This window comes from Anopheles funestus, chromosome 3RL (assembly GCF_943734845.2).
Source record: "Anopheles funestus chromosome 3RL, idAnoFuneDA-416_04, whole genome shotgun sequence".
NCBI lineage: Eukaryota > Metazoa > Arthropoda > Insecta > Diptera > Culicidae > Anopheles > Anopheles funestus.
The window spans coordinates 65,418,442-65,436,917 of record NC_064599.1 but is presented as its reverse complement, the minus strand read 5'-3'; the positions used below and the strand labels follow the sequence as shown (position 1 = coordinate 65,436,917).

The following is an 18,476-nucleotide window of genomic DNA, read 5'->3' as shown; positions in this document are numbered from 1 at the left end:
ATTACTTTCCCTTGTAATCGCACCCAACCTTTTCTATCTTTTTCTTTAACACTACACAAAGAAACAAACGTACAAGAAAAAGAATCTCAAGAACAAAAAAAAACACACACAGAATTTCAAGTTGTTTCAAACTGTTCGTTAATTAAATTATGTGACAAGTTTAAATCCGTCCGAACTGTGTCGTGGTTTGCAGCGTCACAGTTTTACCACCTAAAACAAAAAAAAATACGAAATCTGAAGACCAATTCGTGCAAGGATGGAAAATGGTGTGAAAAAAAGGTATATATTTAATAAGCACCACCAAGGCACTAAACATTCCGGCGAGAGGGAACAAACCCCGGAATGCAAACGCTTTCTTCGCGAGTGGTGCAAATTTTTTCCCGTTTTTTTTTGGCCACCCTCGACCGGATATCGGTTTCTTTTTTTTGTGCCTTTTTTTGTTCTTCCTATCATTTCTACTAAATAAAAGAAAAACGAAGGAAGACACGGTTTTCACCCGAAAACGGAAGGTGGAAATTAATTAAGCGCTTGTCTCACTGTGTCAAGCGTGTATCCGGTGAAATTGTAGTAGAGAAGCAACACCAAAAAAAATCGTTTAAAAATGCCGTTTTTAAAAAGCAAAAGCAAAAAAAAAAAAACAAAATTAAAAACACCACGAAATTAAGCAATATATTTGAAAGTATTTCGAAAAGATGCGAAACATTCCGTGAAAAGAACACCTGTTTTTGTTGTTGCTTCTTTAGATTTATTTTTTTTTGTTTAAATGGAAATCGTTGAATCATTGCAGCATGATTATATATCTAACACCGGACAGATGAGTCGGTGATCGAAGTCATGAACTGGCCGGTGTCGTTTCGTTACGAGATGTATGTTGTTTGCCGTTGTGATTAACTAAACCTCTGTCCCTCTCTCTTTCCCTCTCTCTTCGCCTTGCTTTTCCCCCTTTCTGGGACTGGTCAATGTTTGCCGTAAAGATGGAACATTCAACGTCATTCTGTGACGCTCGTGTCGCCACGGTCGCTAGGTGAACGTTTGCAATAACAGGGAACGCTTTGCTGCATTTACCGCAAAATGCAAAGCGGTGCATCATCTACCTACCACCCCACCAGCCACCCCTCCTTCCCTTAACAACCCTTCTTACGAAAAACTTATTGCTCTAACAGCAACCCAACCCGAGATGGCCCGATCCCGGTCATCTTTGCAGTAACAATATAATTTGCATTGAATGGATTCATTCATTCGACAATATATAAAACGTGTATAAATATTGCATTGGCAAAATATTTTCCTCGCTCGATCGCACCCCCAACCTCACGGTACGCGCGGTCCACGATCCACGGTTGACGCACGGGAAGAAACTTCTTTTTTTTAAACGTTTCCGGGTATTCGGTGCCGGTACAGGGGGGGAAAAAGAGAAAATGTACGGGAAACCAAAGGAATGGAAGCACCACTTTGCTACTCCACTGTTGCGCAAGACACGTAAAGTGTTGGAAAACATATGTACCACCGTATGGGGTGGTGTTTGTTGGGGGGTAAGCTGGCGGTGGTTGTGGAAAGCACATGGGTAAGGGATATTTCCGCCGGTATTTGCCATTTGCTAGACATTGCGTCGCATGCTGTGCCGGGACTTTACGTCGTATGTTTTGAATCCACCCAAAAAGGCTGCAGGAATTCGTTTCGCTTTTTGGTAGCAGAAAAGTTTTGTAGTTCGTAGTTGCTGGCGGATGTTTGCTTTAGATTAAAATTGTTTTATAGTTGAAGATAGAACTTATAAAAGGGAACATTAAATATTCCGCACGTATGGTAGTATTTTTGTTGCCTAATATATTGCAGGTGGACAGTTGTCTACACGTATATTCGGACAGGTGGAACAGTTATATTTCTTCAAAAAAATTATATTTTATGTACAAAAAATATACAATAAATCAGTGAAAAAACACCAAAACTGTGAATAAAAGTGTAAGTCATCAGATATAAACATGGTTTAGCTTGAAGTTGTGGAAATTCAAGAACATTTTGACTTCGGATTTACAATGTTTTAAAAAGCGATAAGTTTCAAGAAAAGCAAGATCTTCTACAAATTCTGTGGATCTTCACTAGATATGGATCTTGAAACATTTCTACTGCGATCCTTGAAAGATCCTTTGAAAGGAAAAAGATATCATTCAAACAAGGGACATGAATTGACGATGTCGACAATGATACAGAAAATTGGCTATTCGTTAGACAAATGAATATGAAATACAGTTGAATCTTACAGGTTGGGTTTGTTTTAGATGGGTTATTAGTTGGGATCTCAATATCCAATATCCAGTAACCTAATCAATTAGGTTCGACTGTTCTAACCCCCCAAAAATCTATGTCTAGGATGTCTTTATCTACTTTTTATGTCTAGGACTCTACACCTTTGTCCAAATCTGACGTAAATCTTGCAGCCAAATACCAGAGGAAATTACTGTAGAGGATGTTTTTTAAAAGAAAAACAGTAACAAGTTGCATGAGCTAGCTATTGCCCAACGGTTAAGACTCCGCATGTTACGCAGGGGCAATCACGTCATTAGAATGCCACCGGACTATCCAGCATTTCAAGACATTTTTAGACAATGTATGAAACTATCTGAAAACTTAGAAAATTATAATTACTTTAATTATTAACTAATTTGTTTATAAAAATGGTGAATTGAGCAAGAAACTAAAATGTCAGACGCGGGAAATGGATTTGTGATTTTTTCTCAAAAAATGTGAAGAAGAGGACAGGAATACTAGAAGAAGAAGAAGAAGAAGAAAAAGAAAACAAGAAGAAGAAAAAGAAGAAAAACAGAAGAAGAAGAATATGAAGAACAACAACAATAACAACAACATCAAAAAAGAGCAAACAAAGAGCAAAAGAAACCATAATGTCAGACGTGGAAAATGGGTTTTTGATTTTTTGCCTCAAAAATTTGAAGAAAAGGAGAAGAGTACTAAAAGAAGAAGCAGAAGAAGAAGATGAAGAAAAGTAAATCGGTTTTTATTTTTTGCCCAACATTTTGAAGAAGAGGACAGGAGTAACAGTAGAAGATGAAGAAGAAGAATTATTCACATAAAATTTGAGTACAAATTTTTACAAACATCCATTTCTAGAACAAAAAAAATAGTATACAAAAAACAAACAATTAAGACCAATTTCTAGGTGTCCAGATTTGCGGTTTAACTGCTGTATGGTTGTCAGAAACCAAATTTCAATTCTTCTTTCTTTCTCTCAGTAACTGTGCAATAAGAAAACGAGCATGCAATCGATACAGTAACGGTGGCAAATGTTTAGCACCGTTTCGCAGTCCGTTGATGGAACGGCATCAGTACAGACCGAAATCGCTAAAAGAAAGCGAGAAAAACACCCCCACGTGTTAGCACAAAAGGGGTTGCAGCAAGATGCTGAAACGGCACCCAGCACCGCAGGAACTAAAGCGACTCAACAAAGAGTAACACGGTTGTACGGGAGTTCGCTCTGTACCATGCCGTGCCGCGTGTTTTTTGCACCCCCTATTCGGGACACGGGGTGTTCGCGATTTGGCAACAATAAAAGCAATGAATAAATTGAATATTAAAATTTCTTCGCTTTTATTGTTTTTGAATACCTGCGGATTGGAACTGAAACTCCTTCGGGGGGGTGGTGGTGACGAAAACCTGAAAGAGATGGTGAGAGAGTGAATTTACGCGTCGCCACTGCATACCATGGACGGTGTTTGTCGTTGCACAGAATCGTCGGAATCGCGGTTGTCCTTAAAAGGGGTTTTCGGCGACTGTTTGAGGCTGTAAGAGATGCTGGATTACAGGATAGTGGGCAAAACTATCTTCCTTAAAAAGAAGTTGATTTATTTTATTAAGTTATTTAAATTGAATATAATTTTTTTGAAAAAGAACAACTTTAAAAACATCGTCCTCAAATAGAATCTAACCTTCAAACGAAGAATATGTCCACATTCTAACAATATTCGCCTGTTGTGCTTCCTACTGTGCATTTTTACCATCTGCATCGAAACAATAATAATATTCACAGATAATTTCTTTGCTTCTTAGCTTCCGTAATCGTAGTCTCGTTGTATACTCCCGGTAAGGGTTTTGGTCGTCTTAAAGAAACAATAGCGACTATATAGTTGACTTATTAAATCTCACGACTTATTGAAGGTGTAATGGTGATTAATCGGGCAATTACGATGGAAACGCGCCTCTTTTTAAGCACCATACGCCAGCCTAGCCAACAAAGAATGCATGTAGTATTGGTGTTTGTTCTCCACCCTGGACACACCTTCTTGAAGGGACTTCAAGCGGGCTGTTCCTGTGAATTTCTTTTTCCAATCTCTGCCACCCTTCTGGACACTGGTTTACTGTCACTGTTTGATCGCCTGCACAGGATGAGGCCAAGGCATCATCCTGCCAGTGGATGGCGGGGTTAATGAAATGCTTTTAGCCAAATTACTACCATTGTCTTGGGAAAGTGGGTACGTGACCATGCGGAGACGGTTTGGGAGATGATATCGTGATGATGCTGAACGGATGACAAACTGTAGCACGGTATCACGGTTCGCATTGAGAATGAAATGTGTCATGTCAGTTGATGTTTTTTTTCTCCCCCGTCGACCGTGGCGAATTGACAACGAAAACAAGATTAAATGATTTATGCGATGCGATAGATGAGTGGCGTGGAAAAACAGTTTTACAACGTGTAGGTCACGGTTTGGAACGTTTAGACGATTTACGTTTTTACTGCACTGGGGACAGTAGTTGGGTCCTTAGTTGAAATATCGTAAATTTAAGGATTTTTAGTTTTGTGCTTATAGATTAAAAGATCCTTGGGATCATTGAATTGGTGTACTATTAGGACAACTTGTAATATTTATCAACTTTAAGCAATATACTGTATACAATTACACAAATTTTAAGATTTTCAAGTTCCAAAATATTGGAGCATTTAAGCATTTTTTTATTTTTCTTGTAATTTTCAGTTCATTTTGACGAACTCTAATTCTCAGCTTTAAACATCAACTTTTCAGAAATCTCCAGATGTTTTTGAACTTAATGTAGTTCTGAACTATCATCCAATGTAAAGATACTTAATACACATGAATTGCTCAATCTAGTAGGTATTTATGATATTCATGAGCTTCTTAAGATTGTCAAGTATTCGAAGTATAAAGTATTTCATGAATGTAACATGAAGTTTTATATGAAACTTTAGTTCTTAACTCACTTTTTTGTTAAAAAAATTGTTTTTTATTGTATATTAATTTTTATATAACAAAGGTCATTGTTTCTATGTGAAACTTTAGTTCTTAACTCGCTTTTTTTGTTCAAAACATTGTTCTTTTTATTGTATATTAATTTTTATATAACAAATGTCATTGTTTTTATGTGAAACTTTATTTCTTAATTCGTTTTTTGTGAAATAAAATTGTTTTTTATATTGTATATTAATTTTTATATAACAAATGTCATTGTTTCTACTTCACGATTTGCAGAACATCTTGGACAAATGTCACTTCTAAGCATAATTTCTTGATGTTTTTGTTCAACATGTTTCAACTTAGCGATTTTTTACAGTTTTTTTTATACCAGGAATATTGTTTTCTGGTATTTTGAAGTTTTTGAGAAATATCTAAAATCGCAAACACTTCAAAATCTGTAAGTCCGGGTTACAATTTAAATGTCTAAGAAAAAGTCTAAGAAACCAAGAAGTTTTAAAAAACATCTTGAAATATAATTGAATAGTTTCGGATCTAATACTGACTAGAATATTTGTTTTTTAATCTGCTTTTCTCCATGGAGATTCCAACGATACTTTAAGTACTCTAGTTCTAGTACTATTTAATTTCTTAAATAATAATAATATATTTTATTTATTCTTACTCTAGTGAAGAAGGTAACATATTAAGATTGTTGTCCATTTGATGGACTAGATAATTTGCATAAACTCACCATTACCCCCTTTTATTGGAATAAACCATTCCATCAGTTACGCATCTTCACGAACTGTTTCTTAAAATTGCCTTTTTATTACCTTCGTGATTCAATGTGAACACTTGAAACCTTATAATCCCCCTATCGGTGCGTTTATTATCCTAAGCATGTTCCGGTGAACACTCCGCCATGCAATAGAAATCAGTTGCAGTTGATCGAACAGCTCGTCTCCGTACAAGGAATAGACCGCGGGGTCTCCTTTATCCTTCTTTCCGTTCGGGGTTTGGCCGAAGCATAATTCGTTTCGCTGCGAGGCTGGAATCTGGTACCGTTGCGCAAAGAATCAATGAGAATCATTTTGAATAATCAATAAATTACTCTTAAATTAGAGCTCAATGAATATTTTAGCGTACGGTTATTTATTGCAGCTCGGTTATACCCAACCGGGTGTACACGGGACGTACACCTCGTCCAACTGTTGTATTACACGGTTCCCTTCGGTTTTGGTGATCATCTACGAGAGGTGCTAAAGCTCTAACGCAAGCAAACTAGAGTTGCTCACTTCTAGACGATAGTTCCCTATTTTCGACTTCGAAACGTTTCCCGTGGCCGACGAGACGAGGGAGAAAGAAAAAGGAAGAATTTATTTACTACTGAGCACTGAAGACTGAGTCTGTACGTACCAATTCGCACAGGGATTCGTGTGCGTTAAGTACGCAAAGCGTTTGCGGGAAATGGGACGTAAATGCCATCGTTTGAATTGAGGTCGCAGGATGGTGCGAAAAAAAATGCACTTATAAATCACTTCATTTGCTCCATTATGCACAATTATCGCCCAATTGGAGGCGGTATAATTGGAAGGAAGATATTTTAATAGATTTTCGGACGCACCTAAGATGTGCACAAGATGCGGCCATGTGAGTGATTTATTAGGGATTGGATCTCTTATTCTGTATTTTTTTTTGGTTTGTTAAGTGTGCGAAGGATCTTCGATATTGGATTTTTTTTTCGCGTTCAGCATTGTTGTTTTGATTCTTCACAGCTTTCTACCGGAATTACATTGTTCCTTCTACGCTACATACCATCCTTTTGTAGCACGGTAAAAGCCCTACCGCTTTACGACGGTTAGATTGATACATTAGGTCGCAATAAAAATGCCATGCAGTGTATGCGGCTGTTCCGGAAACCTTTTAACTACGGGCGAACTACAAAAGCCACCCCCGAAAAACCCCCGAGAAACCGGAACTGGAACGGTTTTTGTTTCCCTCACACTGATCGTGCGGTATTTATTATTCTTTTTAGCGCAACAGCAGCGAACCATTTCCTGGTGCTTCGTTGCCTGTCCTGGCTGTTCACTTTGACCGGCTTGTAAACATTTTTTGGTCCCGGGTGGGTGCCCGGTGCGCTTTGTCTCGGAGATTTTATTGGACCCCGTGCCCGCTTGCTTGAGAATGAAACCTTGATCGGACCGTGATCATTGCCCTATGCTGCTGGGCGGTCGGGAAACTCTAAAGGAAAAACGGTTAGTCGAGTGGAATCTTGGATAATGTAAATAAATTTCCCCTTATTTACCTTTCATGATCGAATCTCGCTTGAGAGAGGTCCTTTTGAAGCAGTATCATGTGTCGAGGTCGGCATGTCTTTTCCTCCCTCACCCCAAACTACTGTAAGACGATCAACCATTAAGAACGATTTTCCAACTATTTTGTCACCCTTTTCCAACATGGGAGAGGGAAATTAAATTTGATGCTTTGCATACTTCCAATGGTACGTCGACGAATCCTTTCACTCGAATTTAACTATTTAATTTGAGAAGTTGGGGAAGCAAACACAAGCGTCTAGTACGGCATCGAGTGGAAGTGGAAATAGATTAGCTAAATCGAGTGTAATATGTTGCAGTTTCTAACGCCAACTAGCGGCACCCGGACAAGACACGTCGACAAATGGTGTTACACTTGACGGATGGAATAATTAAGTGCGTACCGTAAATCAAACACTTAGCTGGGATCGCTTAGAAATGGTTCGTGGCTTTGTTTTTTTTTTTTGGGGGGGAAGCAAATGAGAACTCGCACCAGGTACCATCTTATGAAGGATGTTGATATGCAAATGTTTGATGAAAAACTTTACATCCGAAAAACCATTGCAAGGTTGAATGTTGGAGTTGGTGGAGTAATTAGAAGTTCCCTAATGGGTTTTGTAACCGGAACTAAAACCCATTTGCACACTATCCTATATTTACTGCTTTTGGGAACGGAAATTTAAAACTAACCCAGCGGTACCGATTGTCGGTTTTTGTTTTTTCGGCGGTCAATTTATCTTTGAGGTTAGCTGAATTACTACAGTTCCCCGATGGAGGAAGCCCGTTTTCCTGTTTCCAATTTTTTTCCTTTCTCTAAAATGTTTTCCTACCATCCACAGAAACGCATCCAGGCAAGTTTGCATTTCCTCTCTTCCGTCCGAAAGTGCTCTGTCTGTTCGAAGCCTCTCCCGAACCACGACCATTCGATACTGAATAGAATTCATTAAAAAATTAACACCTTTTTATGAGCTTTTTAGTTAATAGTTCTTGATGGATTTATTTATCGACAGCACTGTGTCCGTACGGGCATTCGTTGCCCTCCGCAACAACATTGACATCCGAGCCCGACCGTGCAGAAGATCACACAGAAACCGGGCGGTAGCCGGCAGACAAGAAGCAAATATTTGAGATGTGAAATGGATTAAGATGTTTCCAAGTGACCACTAAGCACTAGGGAAGGTGTATTGGGGGAGGGGAGCACAATAAAAGAACAACAACGGCGTAGCATAGCGGTAGCTATCGGCCGTTTCAAGCCCGTCGACAGCTTTTTTGTACGGTTTTAGACGCGTGTGAAATGGATGCCCTGCTGGGACCTGTCTGTCGGTTTTTCGCCTTGGTTTGGGTGTACAGTGGTGGATAGAAAAATTGTTTCACCCTTTTTTTCTGTTATAATTTTTAAATTGCTGTGAATGACACAATATCTGTCCAGAATATTTTTAAAACAAAACTGCATTGTTGCACCTGATCACCTTTCCTGTTTTTTTAACTTCATGTTTTTCCTTTTTCCAGATTGTGAAATATTTGTTTTTTTCTTTAAATAATTCAATATTTTTTAATAAATTTTGTTGTTATTTCAGAAATCAGAAATGCCTAGAAGGGAGATTAATAAACTAATAAGTTAATTTAAGTAGAAGGGGAAATTTAAAGTTTAGCTTAGCAGGGAGATTAATAAACTAATAAGTTAATTTAAGTAGAAAGGGAAATTTACAGGTTTGATCCTCTTAGCTTACATATTGTTGAAGCATAATATTTCAGGAGTAACTGATAAAATATTTAGATTAAAATGACTTACAAATACCGAAATATATTCCTACAATCAGGTCTCTATATTAAAGTCCAACGTCTAAATTCATCTGTTAAGTTGCTTTACTCATTCTTGTATGTTAAAATGCATTTTTATAAACAATGCTATACAAATCAGTCTTTTCAGTGATTTTTTCCAGGTGATCTTTAAACCATACTTGTCGAGATTTTGAGATATTTTTTCTTTTAAAAAGTCACAAAAATGACTGGCTATAAAGCTTAAGTCATCGAAAGGTACCACGTAGTTGGATAGTCAGTCCTCACTAGAGGGAAACGGTCCGGATGGGATTTGAACCTCGGTTCTGTCATATGCAGACCGACACAGCTATCGCCTTACCACCGGACCGCGCCATATCTACCATAGGCTTTCAAAATTATGGCGACAGGAAAAATTATTCCTGTTGACTTTTGCTTTCACTAAACCAAACCTATCCAAAGCCTACTTTACGCGCGCGTGTCTTGAAGCTGTGCAGTCCATTTATTTATTTTATTTTTCCATAATCATCACCTTATTGGTGTTGTCGATTTGCAAGGAAACGATATAACAATGCAATAAACATTGTTTAAAACACCCCAAAAATATGTATTTTACGCGAAACGTACCTAAAAGGAATTCTTATTTAAGCATCCAACGCATGCCGTAAAACAAAATTGACTGTCACTGTATAGCTTAGCCGGTTCTGCTAAATGAACCTTCCAATGCAGCCAGGGTTCAATGGAATCCGACCATACATATACACCTGGGACAGTGCAGACGGGCGTAAAGGCGGGAGCGGTCGATTGGAAGGATTGTAAAATCATCTTTTTTTTTCGAACCCAATCTCCGAGCCTCTAAAAGGTTGTTTGTGGCGATTGTCTTTCAAGCGTACTTTCGTACCGTTGTGTCCCGTCGGTCCGGATAGTTCCGAACAGGCGGAAGCGATCGATAGACGGTGCGATGAAAGATGACGATCCCGAACGCAACGGTCAACATGAGCTACCAGTATTGAAGATCATATTGAGGTAATATTTTTATTGATTCTATAATTTGCTTTACAAATTCATTCATAAGCCATCGACGAAACGTGTCCCATCGCCGCTAACCGAAAGAAGTTGCACGCTACTCGTTCGACCGTGAGATGAAGATGATGAAAATGTTTTGTGCGCGAAGTGACTAGAGATCAATGGCATGACATGTGGCAGTTGGGTGAAGAAACAGTGGAATAAAAATATCGTCGATGGTTTGATTTGTGGGTAAAGAATGTTTCGAGCGAAATCGCCATTCCTGGGGACAAAATAATTCCTTAAATGAACCTTGAATGTCTGCGATGGTAGAGGACGTTTGCTTTATTCGGCAGCGTGGTACGGGCAAGCAATCGTGCGGATTAACAGGAGTGTGAATTGAAACGTTGTAAAATTGTTGCGAGTTTATTGATACCCGCTACTGGGTTTTTGTCTGATTTGGTGACAGCTTAAGCCGATCGAAGGTAAGCCGTTTGTAATACGTGCAGAAGGACGAATGTTTGGAGCTGAAGAATAGAGCGTGACTGTGGAGATACAATTTCTGATGAATAATATCTTTACTTTATTGAATATTGAAGATTGGTATGTTGTGTTTAATACCTATTTCTATTTGAAATATTGGGACAAGTTTATTCAGAATTCTGAAGTATACTTTACGATAAAACCATATTCTTGGAAAGTTGGGATTTTATCGTCTAAAACAATAAAAAAAAAACAATCGTCTGAACTATTGAAATGTTTTTTATTTTATAGATATGCCATTAGTTGTATTATGTTAGTATTATGTCTTAGTTTCATAAGTAATATACTCTTTTAGAGAAAAAATATTCAAGTTTCTCAGAGTGTCGGATTGTATTTCTTTGGATTTTTAAATACATTGAAACATACTACCATTTTTCCGTAGTTAAGAATCATTCTAAATTCTAACTATAAATTGTTGAACTTTTTTAGTTGACATATGAAAACATATACAACTAAAATTAACGATTTTTTTAAATTACTAAAAGTCACTTCCCATGCATGATTAGCATGGTTTTTGAGGTCCTAGATTGTTGAGCTCCAATATTGAGTAGGTATTGCCAACTTTGTATTAACCATGTATATCCAATCTCCTGGGATCGCATTCAAGACATGGCCTAGTGGAGTCCTTGTAAACCTACAACCTACAACAAACCATCAGAGTTATTTTCTATGAATTTCATAGACTTTTTATATTAATATACTTGGAATATTGCAAGTTCTGAGATTGTAGACAATAACATGCTAGTCGTACTCCGCATAGAAAAGGAGAGTATCTTTTTAATAGTCAATGATTAGTAGGAGACACTAAAAACTTGTACGTCTTGGCCTACCATTTTACCATTTTACCATTGAATTGGTAAAGGTCCTGTCGTATGAAAAATTGGCATTTGGCTTAAGTTTCCGATATCCAAAAATTTTGAGGTTTTTAAGCGCTTAAGCCCAATACGGTGGAATAATAGAGGAAGGCCTAGGAAGCAGGATTCCTCTATCATACCACCCAAGCGCCTCGCAGAGAAGAAGAAGAAGAAGAAACAGAAGAAGAAAAAGAAGAGAAATTAACACCGCTACCATTGCACGACCAATTAGTTGGCTGATGGCAAAAGCGTCTTAAGCTTTTTGCTGTTCCAATTCTTCTTGGGCATTCAACATCCTTCAACATGCTGATTGCGATGCGACTTTTTAACAGCTGTGCTATCTTAAGCCGCTCATTTGTCAATTTCAGAAATGATATACTATACTTACTTTGTTATTAGAGAGTAATATCATTACCACAAAATGTCATTTGCTTAATAGTACACCTACCGAGTCGTTAATTTCTTTCAGACGTTTAGCAACATATTTTCGGATACCAGATTCTTACACTAAAAGTCAGGAAATAAAAACACATAGCTCTTTAAATGGGAAAGCAGATGAGGGTTCTTTTTATTGTTTTCTATAACAACGATTCGATTAAAAGGAATAACGTCGACACGTTTTTGCAGACAATTCACAGTTGTCCTCGGAACATGACGAAAGATTTGCATGTAGCTTGTATTCGCATAGTACAAGAGGATACGAGTAGACCAAAGAAAAACGAAAGACATCACGCTTTTGTCGTAGGATTTTCACCGAGGGGTTCTTCTTTGTTGGATAGGAATAGGAAAAAAGGGGACGGATTAGTTGTGAGACGTTTTCGGGGGGAGGAAATGAAGGAGAAAATCTATTGCACATGCATTCGAAATACATTCCTTTTTTCATCACGCCGTAGCGTTTTACTAACAACTTCTCATCGACTGCAACTTTAGCAGCACCGGTACTGTACAAAGGAGTGATTTGACGCGATAATTTTTAGTAAGCTAGAATATTTCAATTCTTTGCATTCGTTTCTGTCCTCTTCGATAGATGATAGCTGTCCGTACTTTCTGCTGCTTTTGGTTCGATGGGTTACGAAAACAAAGGGCATCGGCGATCGGTGATCAATTCTGATGCGATAATAATAGCAATAAATACACTAATATGTTATCTAATAAATAAAGAAAAAGGTTCTACTAGCGCAGTTTTAAGCATGAATTTTTCTAAAATCAGAATTCGCTGTAATGATCTTGCACCGGGGACAAGATTTGGACGATTCCTGTGTGGAGGAGCAAAAGGAAATGGTTGTAAAACCTGTGTGCTAATCGAAAAGTCTGAGTCGCATGAGCTAGAATACCTACCGATTCCGTTATCCAACACTCCTCGCAGAGATAGTGGCCACAGATTTTCGATATGATCAATGTTTTACATTTTTCCTATGATTTAAACAGCAACAGGTAAGAAAATTGGAAATGTAAGTAAAATGGCTACTATGGGATATGAAACAATTCGTCCAAGCTAACCTTACATATGAAACACTTGTAGTGTGGTGAACCTTCCAGTTCCCGTATCCGGGCTTTAAGCTCTTCCAGGACCTGCGCCTTGGAGGACGGTTCCGCTGACTCCGAGGTACTGACGTACGAGTCCGAGTTCGGTGTCGTACCGGCAGTTCGCGACGGCATCGAATCGGTAACTGAATCGATCTCGACGGATGAGGTTGCTTCCTCGGTACTATTGGAAGATTTCAGGTCGATTTGTTTCCTTGGTGATATGTCGTGTTGGTAGACTTACCTATTCTTATCTCCGAGTCCGTTAACTCCTGGTGGACCATGCCCATTAAGCTGGGTAAGTTGTCCTGGTCGCGGTCGCTTCATGCAATCCTCGTCATCCGTGTTGTCCACGATCACCTCCTCATCGTTATCGGTGACCATATCCTGACTGTGGTCGTGCTCCTGATCATAGTCAACGTCGATGCGCTGATCGCTACTGGTCGGAGTAACTCGAGTAATTGAGTGATCGTTTGCATTGGCTGGAATATTGGAGACTTGCGACACTGCACCAGGGCCTCCCTCGAACGGACCCAACATTCGGGGCTTTACCACCGTTGTCCAGGGTCGTGTTTCATCTCCAATGGTAGGTTTGCAGTTTAGCGGGATACTTAAACGAGACTTCCTGTCCCAGTGTGGTACGATCGAGCTGAGCGAACTGATGGCACTCTCCTCCAGGGGCAACTTCGTTATTGCTGGGTTGTCTGGTTTGATGATGTTGTTGTTGTTGTTGCTGATGTTGGTAGCATTACCTGGGTGATGAAGCATACTGGCCGCGCTGGTGTGATGAATCACGTTCGACGACATGTTGATCGCCCCGTTGGACGTCTCATCGCCGTAACTTTCCACGTCGACCGTTTCGTCTTCGTCCTGCGGTGTAGCTTGATTGGCGGGTTGTGATGTTTGCTGTTGTGACGCTTGCTGTTGCTGCTGCTGCTGAAGGTGATGATGGTGCGGATGATGGGGATGAATCGGATGAGATGCATGTAGGGATGGCGGTGTCTGCTGTTGTTGCTGCTGTTGCGACTGCTGATGCTGATGTTGATGCTGTTGCTTGAGAATAGGATAAAGAGCAGTAAAAGTCTAGGTGAGACGTGGTTAGGAATGAGTTTTGAACTGATGGTCAGAGAGCGTTCCTACCGTCACAAGCGAGACACTGAACGATTTAGCAACTGTTTTAACGGAAAAAGGAAATTTTCTTAACGCAAGTATGTAACAAACCTTTCGAACGCATTCCTCAATATGCTGCGCTATCTCCTCTTGCGTTCGCTGCAACCGTCCATGGCAAACCGGGCACGATTGGCAGTTGATGTTTGTCAGCTGCAACCCAAAACCATCCTCACCGTCAAACTTTCGCTTCCGCAACTTGCCCCGCAGCCGATCCTGACGCTTGTTTCGTATATTTTTGAACGTCTAAATGGAAGAAAATTGAATGTTGTGTTAATAAAAAAAAATAGATGTCCGAAGCAATCGCTCATATTTCGATGCAGGCGGTAAATGCAATTTAAAATCTCATCACCGGGATCGTATCGTGTATATCCGGTGGCTTTTTTCAGTGGTTTATTGCATTCTCTCTCTCTCTCACACACTCTTTCCCTCCGACACTTACCTCCCAGCGGCTCGTTCGGCCCTGTAAATTGTTTTGCACGGTGTGCAGATCGACGCTGAGCGTCCGCCGCAGCTCAATCCGTTCCGCGTGCGTTGTCATCTTGGTAAGCCGCGACAGTTCCGCCGAGAAGTGGGTCTCCAGGTCACTTGGTGAGAGCTGAATGCCACAGATGGGACACGCGTTTGGTGGTGGTGTGCCGACGAAAGATTTCTTCGGTGGACCGATACCTGACGAAGGAAAACCAAGAAGTATGTGGTTAAAGGTTAAAGTCAATCCGGTCGTTAAAGATAAACATTTTGAAGCAAGCTAAGTGAGCATATCGTTGCAATCACTGCGGAAATATGATAGTAATGCAATCGCTCACGTTACAATTTTGCTGCATCCGTAATGGAATTTGACTGCAATTCCAGTTTTGCTGGATGGATGCTTCCCATTCCAATTCTCCGGGGCGTAGGTGTAATGTCGTGTGTAATGTTGCAGAAAATGGAAATCTTCTCAACAGCTGGCAGCTTTGCCTATGGGCAATAGTTTATTTTTCCTTGCTCTCCAAAATGATGTCCAACCGGAGGGTTGATTCTAGGACAGAGTTCTCGTCGGTTTGAGGTGTAAGTTTTTCGCAAAAAGGTATTGAGTGGAAGGATCACTCTTGTTGGTATGTCCTTCAGTCCTTGGAGAGTCGTAATTTTTTTGTTGCAGAAATTGGACTCTATTCAAATAGCATGAAAATATGTAGTGGTTCTAGTGGTTTTTCATATGCGTCATATTTTAACACTTGGAACATCCCAACTTCTCTATGCTATCCATGTCAAATGGACAACAATGAATGCTTGCTGTTAACGAAACTAGTAATTTGTGGTCTTGTGGTGCAAACTTACAGGACGTAAGTTTACGACACCATAATTTAAATTATTGTAACCTCCGTGCAGTATGCAATGGACGAAGAGTTTTAGCCATCAGTAGAAGTATATTTTTATGATAACTCTATCAGCAGGACAGCATCAACTGACAGTATCATTCTAGTGGTACTGTGACTGTTCCCCCAAAACACCAACCGAGTTTAGTATTTTATCAAATGGGGCAAAAAAACACATTTCTCATTAGCATTGGTGACAGAAACAGTGCAAAATGGAAAAATTAACCACAGAAAACATGTCACCACATGCTCTTGCCGGGTAACTCGATGAAGTTGTCCGGGCCCGGAAGCACCGGGAAACCCGGTTGCACCAATTCCTGTGAACGGCATTTGCGGTCGGTTCAGTCAGTAAATTGGGTACAATTGGGCGATACGTGTGTATCCGTCCGAGCCGCTGGACCGAGTGTTTATGATTTTTTGATTTCCCCGCCCGCTAAAATCCTGATCATATGCGGAAAGGTGAGGACTTGTTTGTCTGTCCACTTGGTGGGCGAAACTAATTTTCACCCAAAAGATGAACCGATTGGTGAGGGTTTATTGAGAGATACAGTGGACGTAAAAAAAAGCACTGCAAAATTGTGAAACACTTTGGTGAGGATGGTGGCAAATTAAAAAGAGATGATTAACTTTTAATTGAAATCTCTGGTCAGTTGTAATGCTACGGTACGTGGTATGGAATTAAAGGGATGAGAAATGATTGGATATTGACGAGTTGAAATCGTTATCTGCTGCTAGAATGTTATATATAACATATAATTTATTGTTTATTATATCTATTCCAGCTCGTTATAAATCAGGATCAAAGAGAAAAGAAAGTTTTCAAAAAAAGGCCTACAGTTTTCTCATTTCAATTCACTTAATGAAATTCTGTTTAGCAGCTTTATTGTTCATTTGCAGTTTTTCCGGCCGTTTTTTCCTCTTCTTTCTCTTATAAAAAAATCTCTCATTCACCCTTCCTGTTTTGGGTACCGGGGGGTTGTTGTGCTGTGATTGAATTTAAACATCTTGCTCTTGACGAATTTCTTTTTACTTCCAATGTGCATGCTGTGGCGAAAAGGAATAAAAAAACTGTCACCCAATTTTCCCACTTCAGCGCGAAAGGATATTAAAATTGAAGTCAAGCGTCAAGCTTTCTCACTGGATGTTAAGCCAAAAGTGCACACCATCTTGAGACGGTGTCTTTTTACGGATTAGAGGTTTTTTCTTCTTCTGTGAGCCATTTTCACATTCTCTCGTCATTCAAAATGTACATCCGTTCGGTAATCTTCATCCCTCGGGCTTTGGGGTAAGTAGATACAATACTTCTTTGAAGGCCGAAAAATCCAAACAAAAAAAAATCAGACTGAAAAAAAAATTCCCTCTATCCGTATCATGCTGATCATTGGCGCATCAACGTCCAACTTCCGCAATTTCACCGTGTTGCCAAGCTGGACACAGCTGGTGTGGGTGGGTAGGTTTGTTAGAAATTGAATAAAAGTGATGCGTTAAGCGTTAAATGGGATTTTCTCTCAACTTTTTTTTTTCTTCTTTGACCCCGTTCCTTGTGAGTTTCGGAAGTTTTGAAGTGCCTTGTGAAGTGTGTATGCGAGTTGTTTGTTAGTTTGATGGTGTGCCAGACCTTACCGGTTCGACCGTGCATGGTGGTCACACTTCGTCACGATTGGCCGATCCCCGAAATGACCGGTTCCACTTGGAACCGCTTTTTCCCCGTTAAGACTTTTCGGAAATTGTGCGTGCAGGATTTGCCGCTCTTCGGTACGCAGCAGGATGAAAGTAATAAAGCCTTTCTCGGGGTTTTTTTTGGTGTAATACTAAAAAAAACCCGGAAGTGTGAGTTAAGTTTGCAACCGAGCGACGTTAAAGGGTTGTTGTTTGGAAGGAAAGAAATGGAAATATTATTGTGGTTATTTTGAATGATTTTCATCTCGAGCAAACTTTCGTCCTGCACGGGGGTTTTTGCGTTTATGAGGTGTAAAAATTATGAGATAATAAATATTGTGTTTAATGATACGAACTATGGAGAAAAAACGCACAAGTTGTGTACTCAAAAGAAAAAGTAACATTTTTGAATTATGGCAACATAAATGTTTGTTTTAGTGCTATAAAAATAGATTTGTAAAACCTGTCTGTATTTAATATAAATTTCTTTTTGTTTTACTAAACTTTTTACTTCATCGACATCGATTTAACCTGAACTTGCTGAAGTCTTGTTCCTGTATCGTTGTGATATAATTGTTTCTCTCGAGAGCTAGAGAAAAAAGAAATGGATATGGATCGAGTTGCCCTTGTTGAGTGATTCTGATTCAGATTCATGAGTCTCTAAAGAATGACACTAAAAATTCAATTGTACAATATCATTAGAGATTCGTCGGAAATTTGGAAATCGGAATCGCAAGACTCGGAAATCCATTGAAAATTTAAAGATTGAGTGCTTTAAGAATCATTAGTCGATTTTGAGAGAGACTCATGATTCGAATAACTCTTCACCACAGATTCGTACGTACGACTCTTTTCAAAAGATTCTTCAATCACAACACTCTGATGCTGTTGAACCATTGACTACGTGGTCGTCCTCCAAAGTTAAGCTCGAGCTAGCGTTTTTGCTCAAGTTTTTTTTTGATAATTTTTTATCATACATTAGACATATTCTTTAAACAAAATGTTAAGTAATATGTTCGCAGTTTATTAAATATAAAAACAAATCATTTATAGTTGTAATTGTAATGTTAAATA

General features: G+C 39.2%; 1 protein-coding gene across 4 annotated transcripts in view; it reads right to left on the bottom strand.

Moving 5' to 3' along the window:
- Positions 1-12,235: 12,235 nt before the first annotated feature.
- LOC125769095 (protein Teyrha-meyrha) overlaps positions 12,236-18,476 on the bottom strand; it is a 28,133-nt gene continuing 21,892 nt past the window's right edge. For 2 of the 4 annotated variants that reach the window (XM_049437556.1, XM_049437558.1), the window contains exons 4-9: positions 14,831-15,057; positions 14,443-14,634; positions 13,466-14,274; positions 13,198-13,405; positions 13,036-13,110; positions 12,236-12,953 (exon numbers count right to left, since the gene is read on the bottom strand). In XM_049437556.1, coding sequence (XP_049293513.1) covers positions 12,882-12,953; positions 13,036-13,110; positions 13,198-13,405; positions 13,466-14,274; positions 14,443-14,634; positions 14,831-15,057 — 1,583 coding nt within the window. In that variant the 3' untranslated portion in view covers positions 12,236-12,881. The remainder of the gene's footprint in view (positions 12,954-13,035; positions 13,111-13,197; positions 13,406-13,465; positions 14,275-14,442; positions 14,635-14,830; positions 15,058-18,476) is intronic. The other 2 variants (XM_049437557.1, XR_007419014.1) reach the window with 2 other exon arrangements.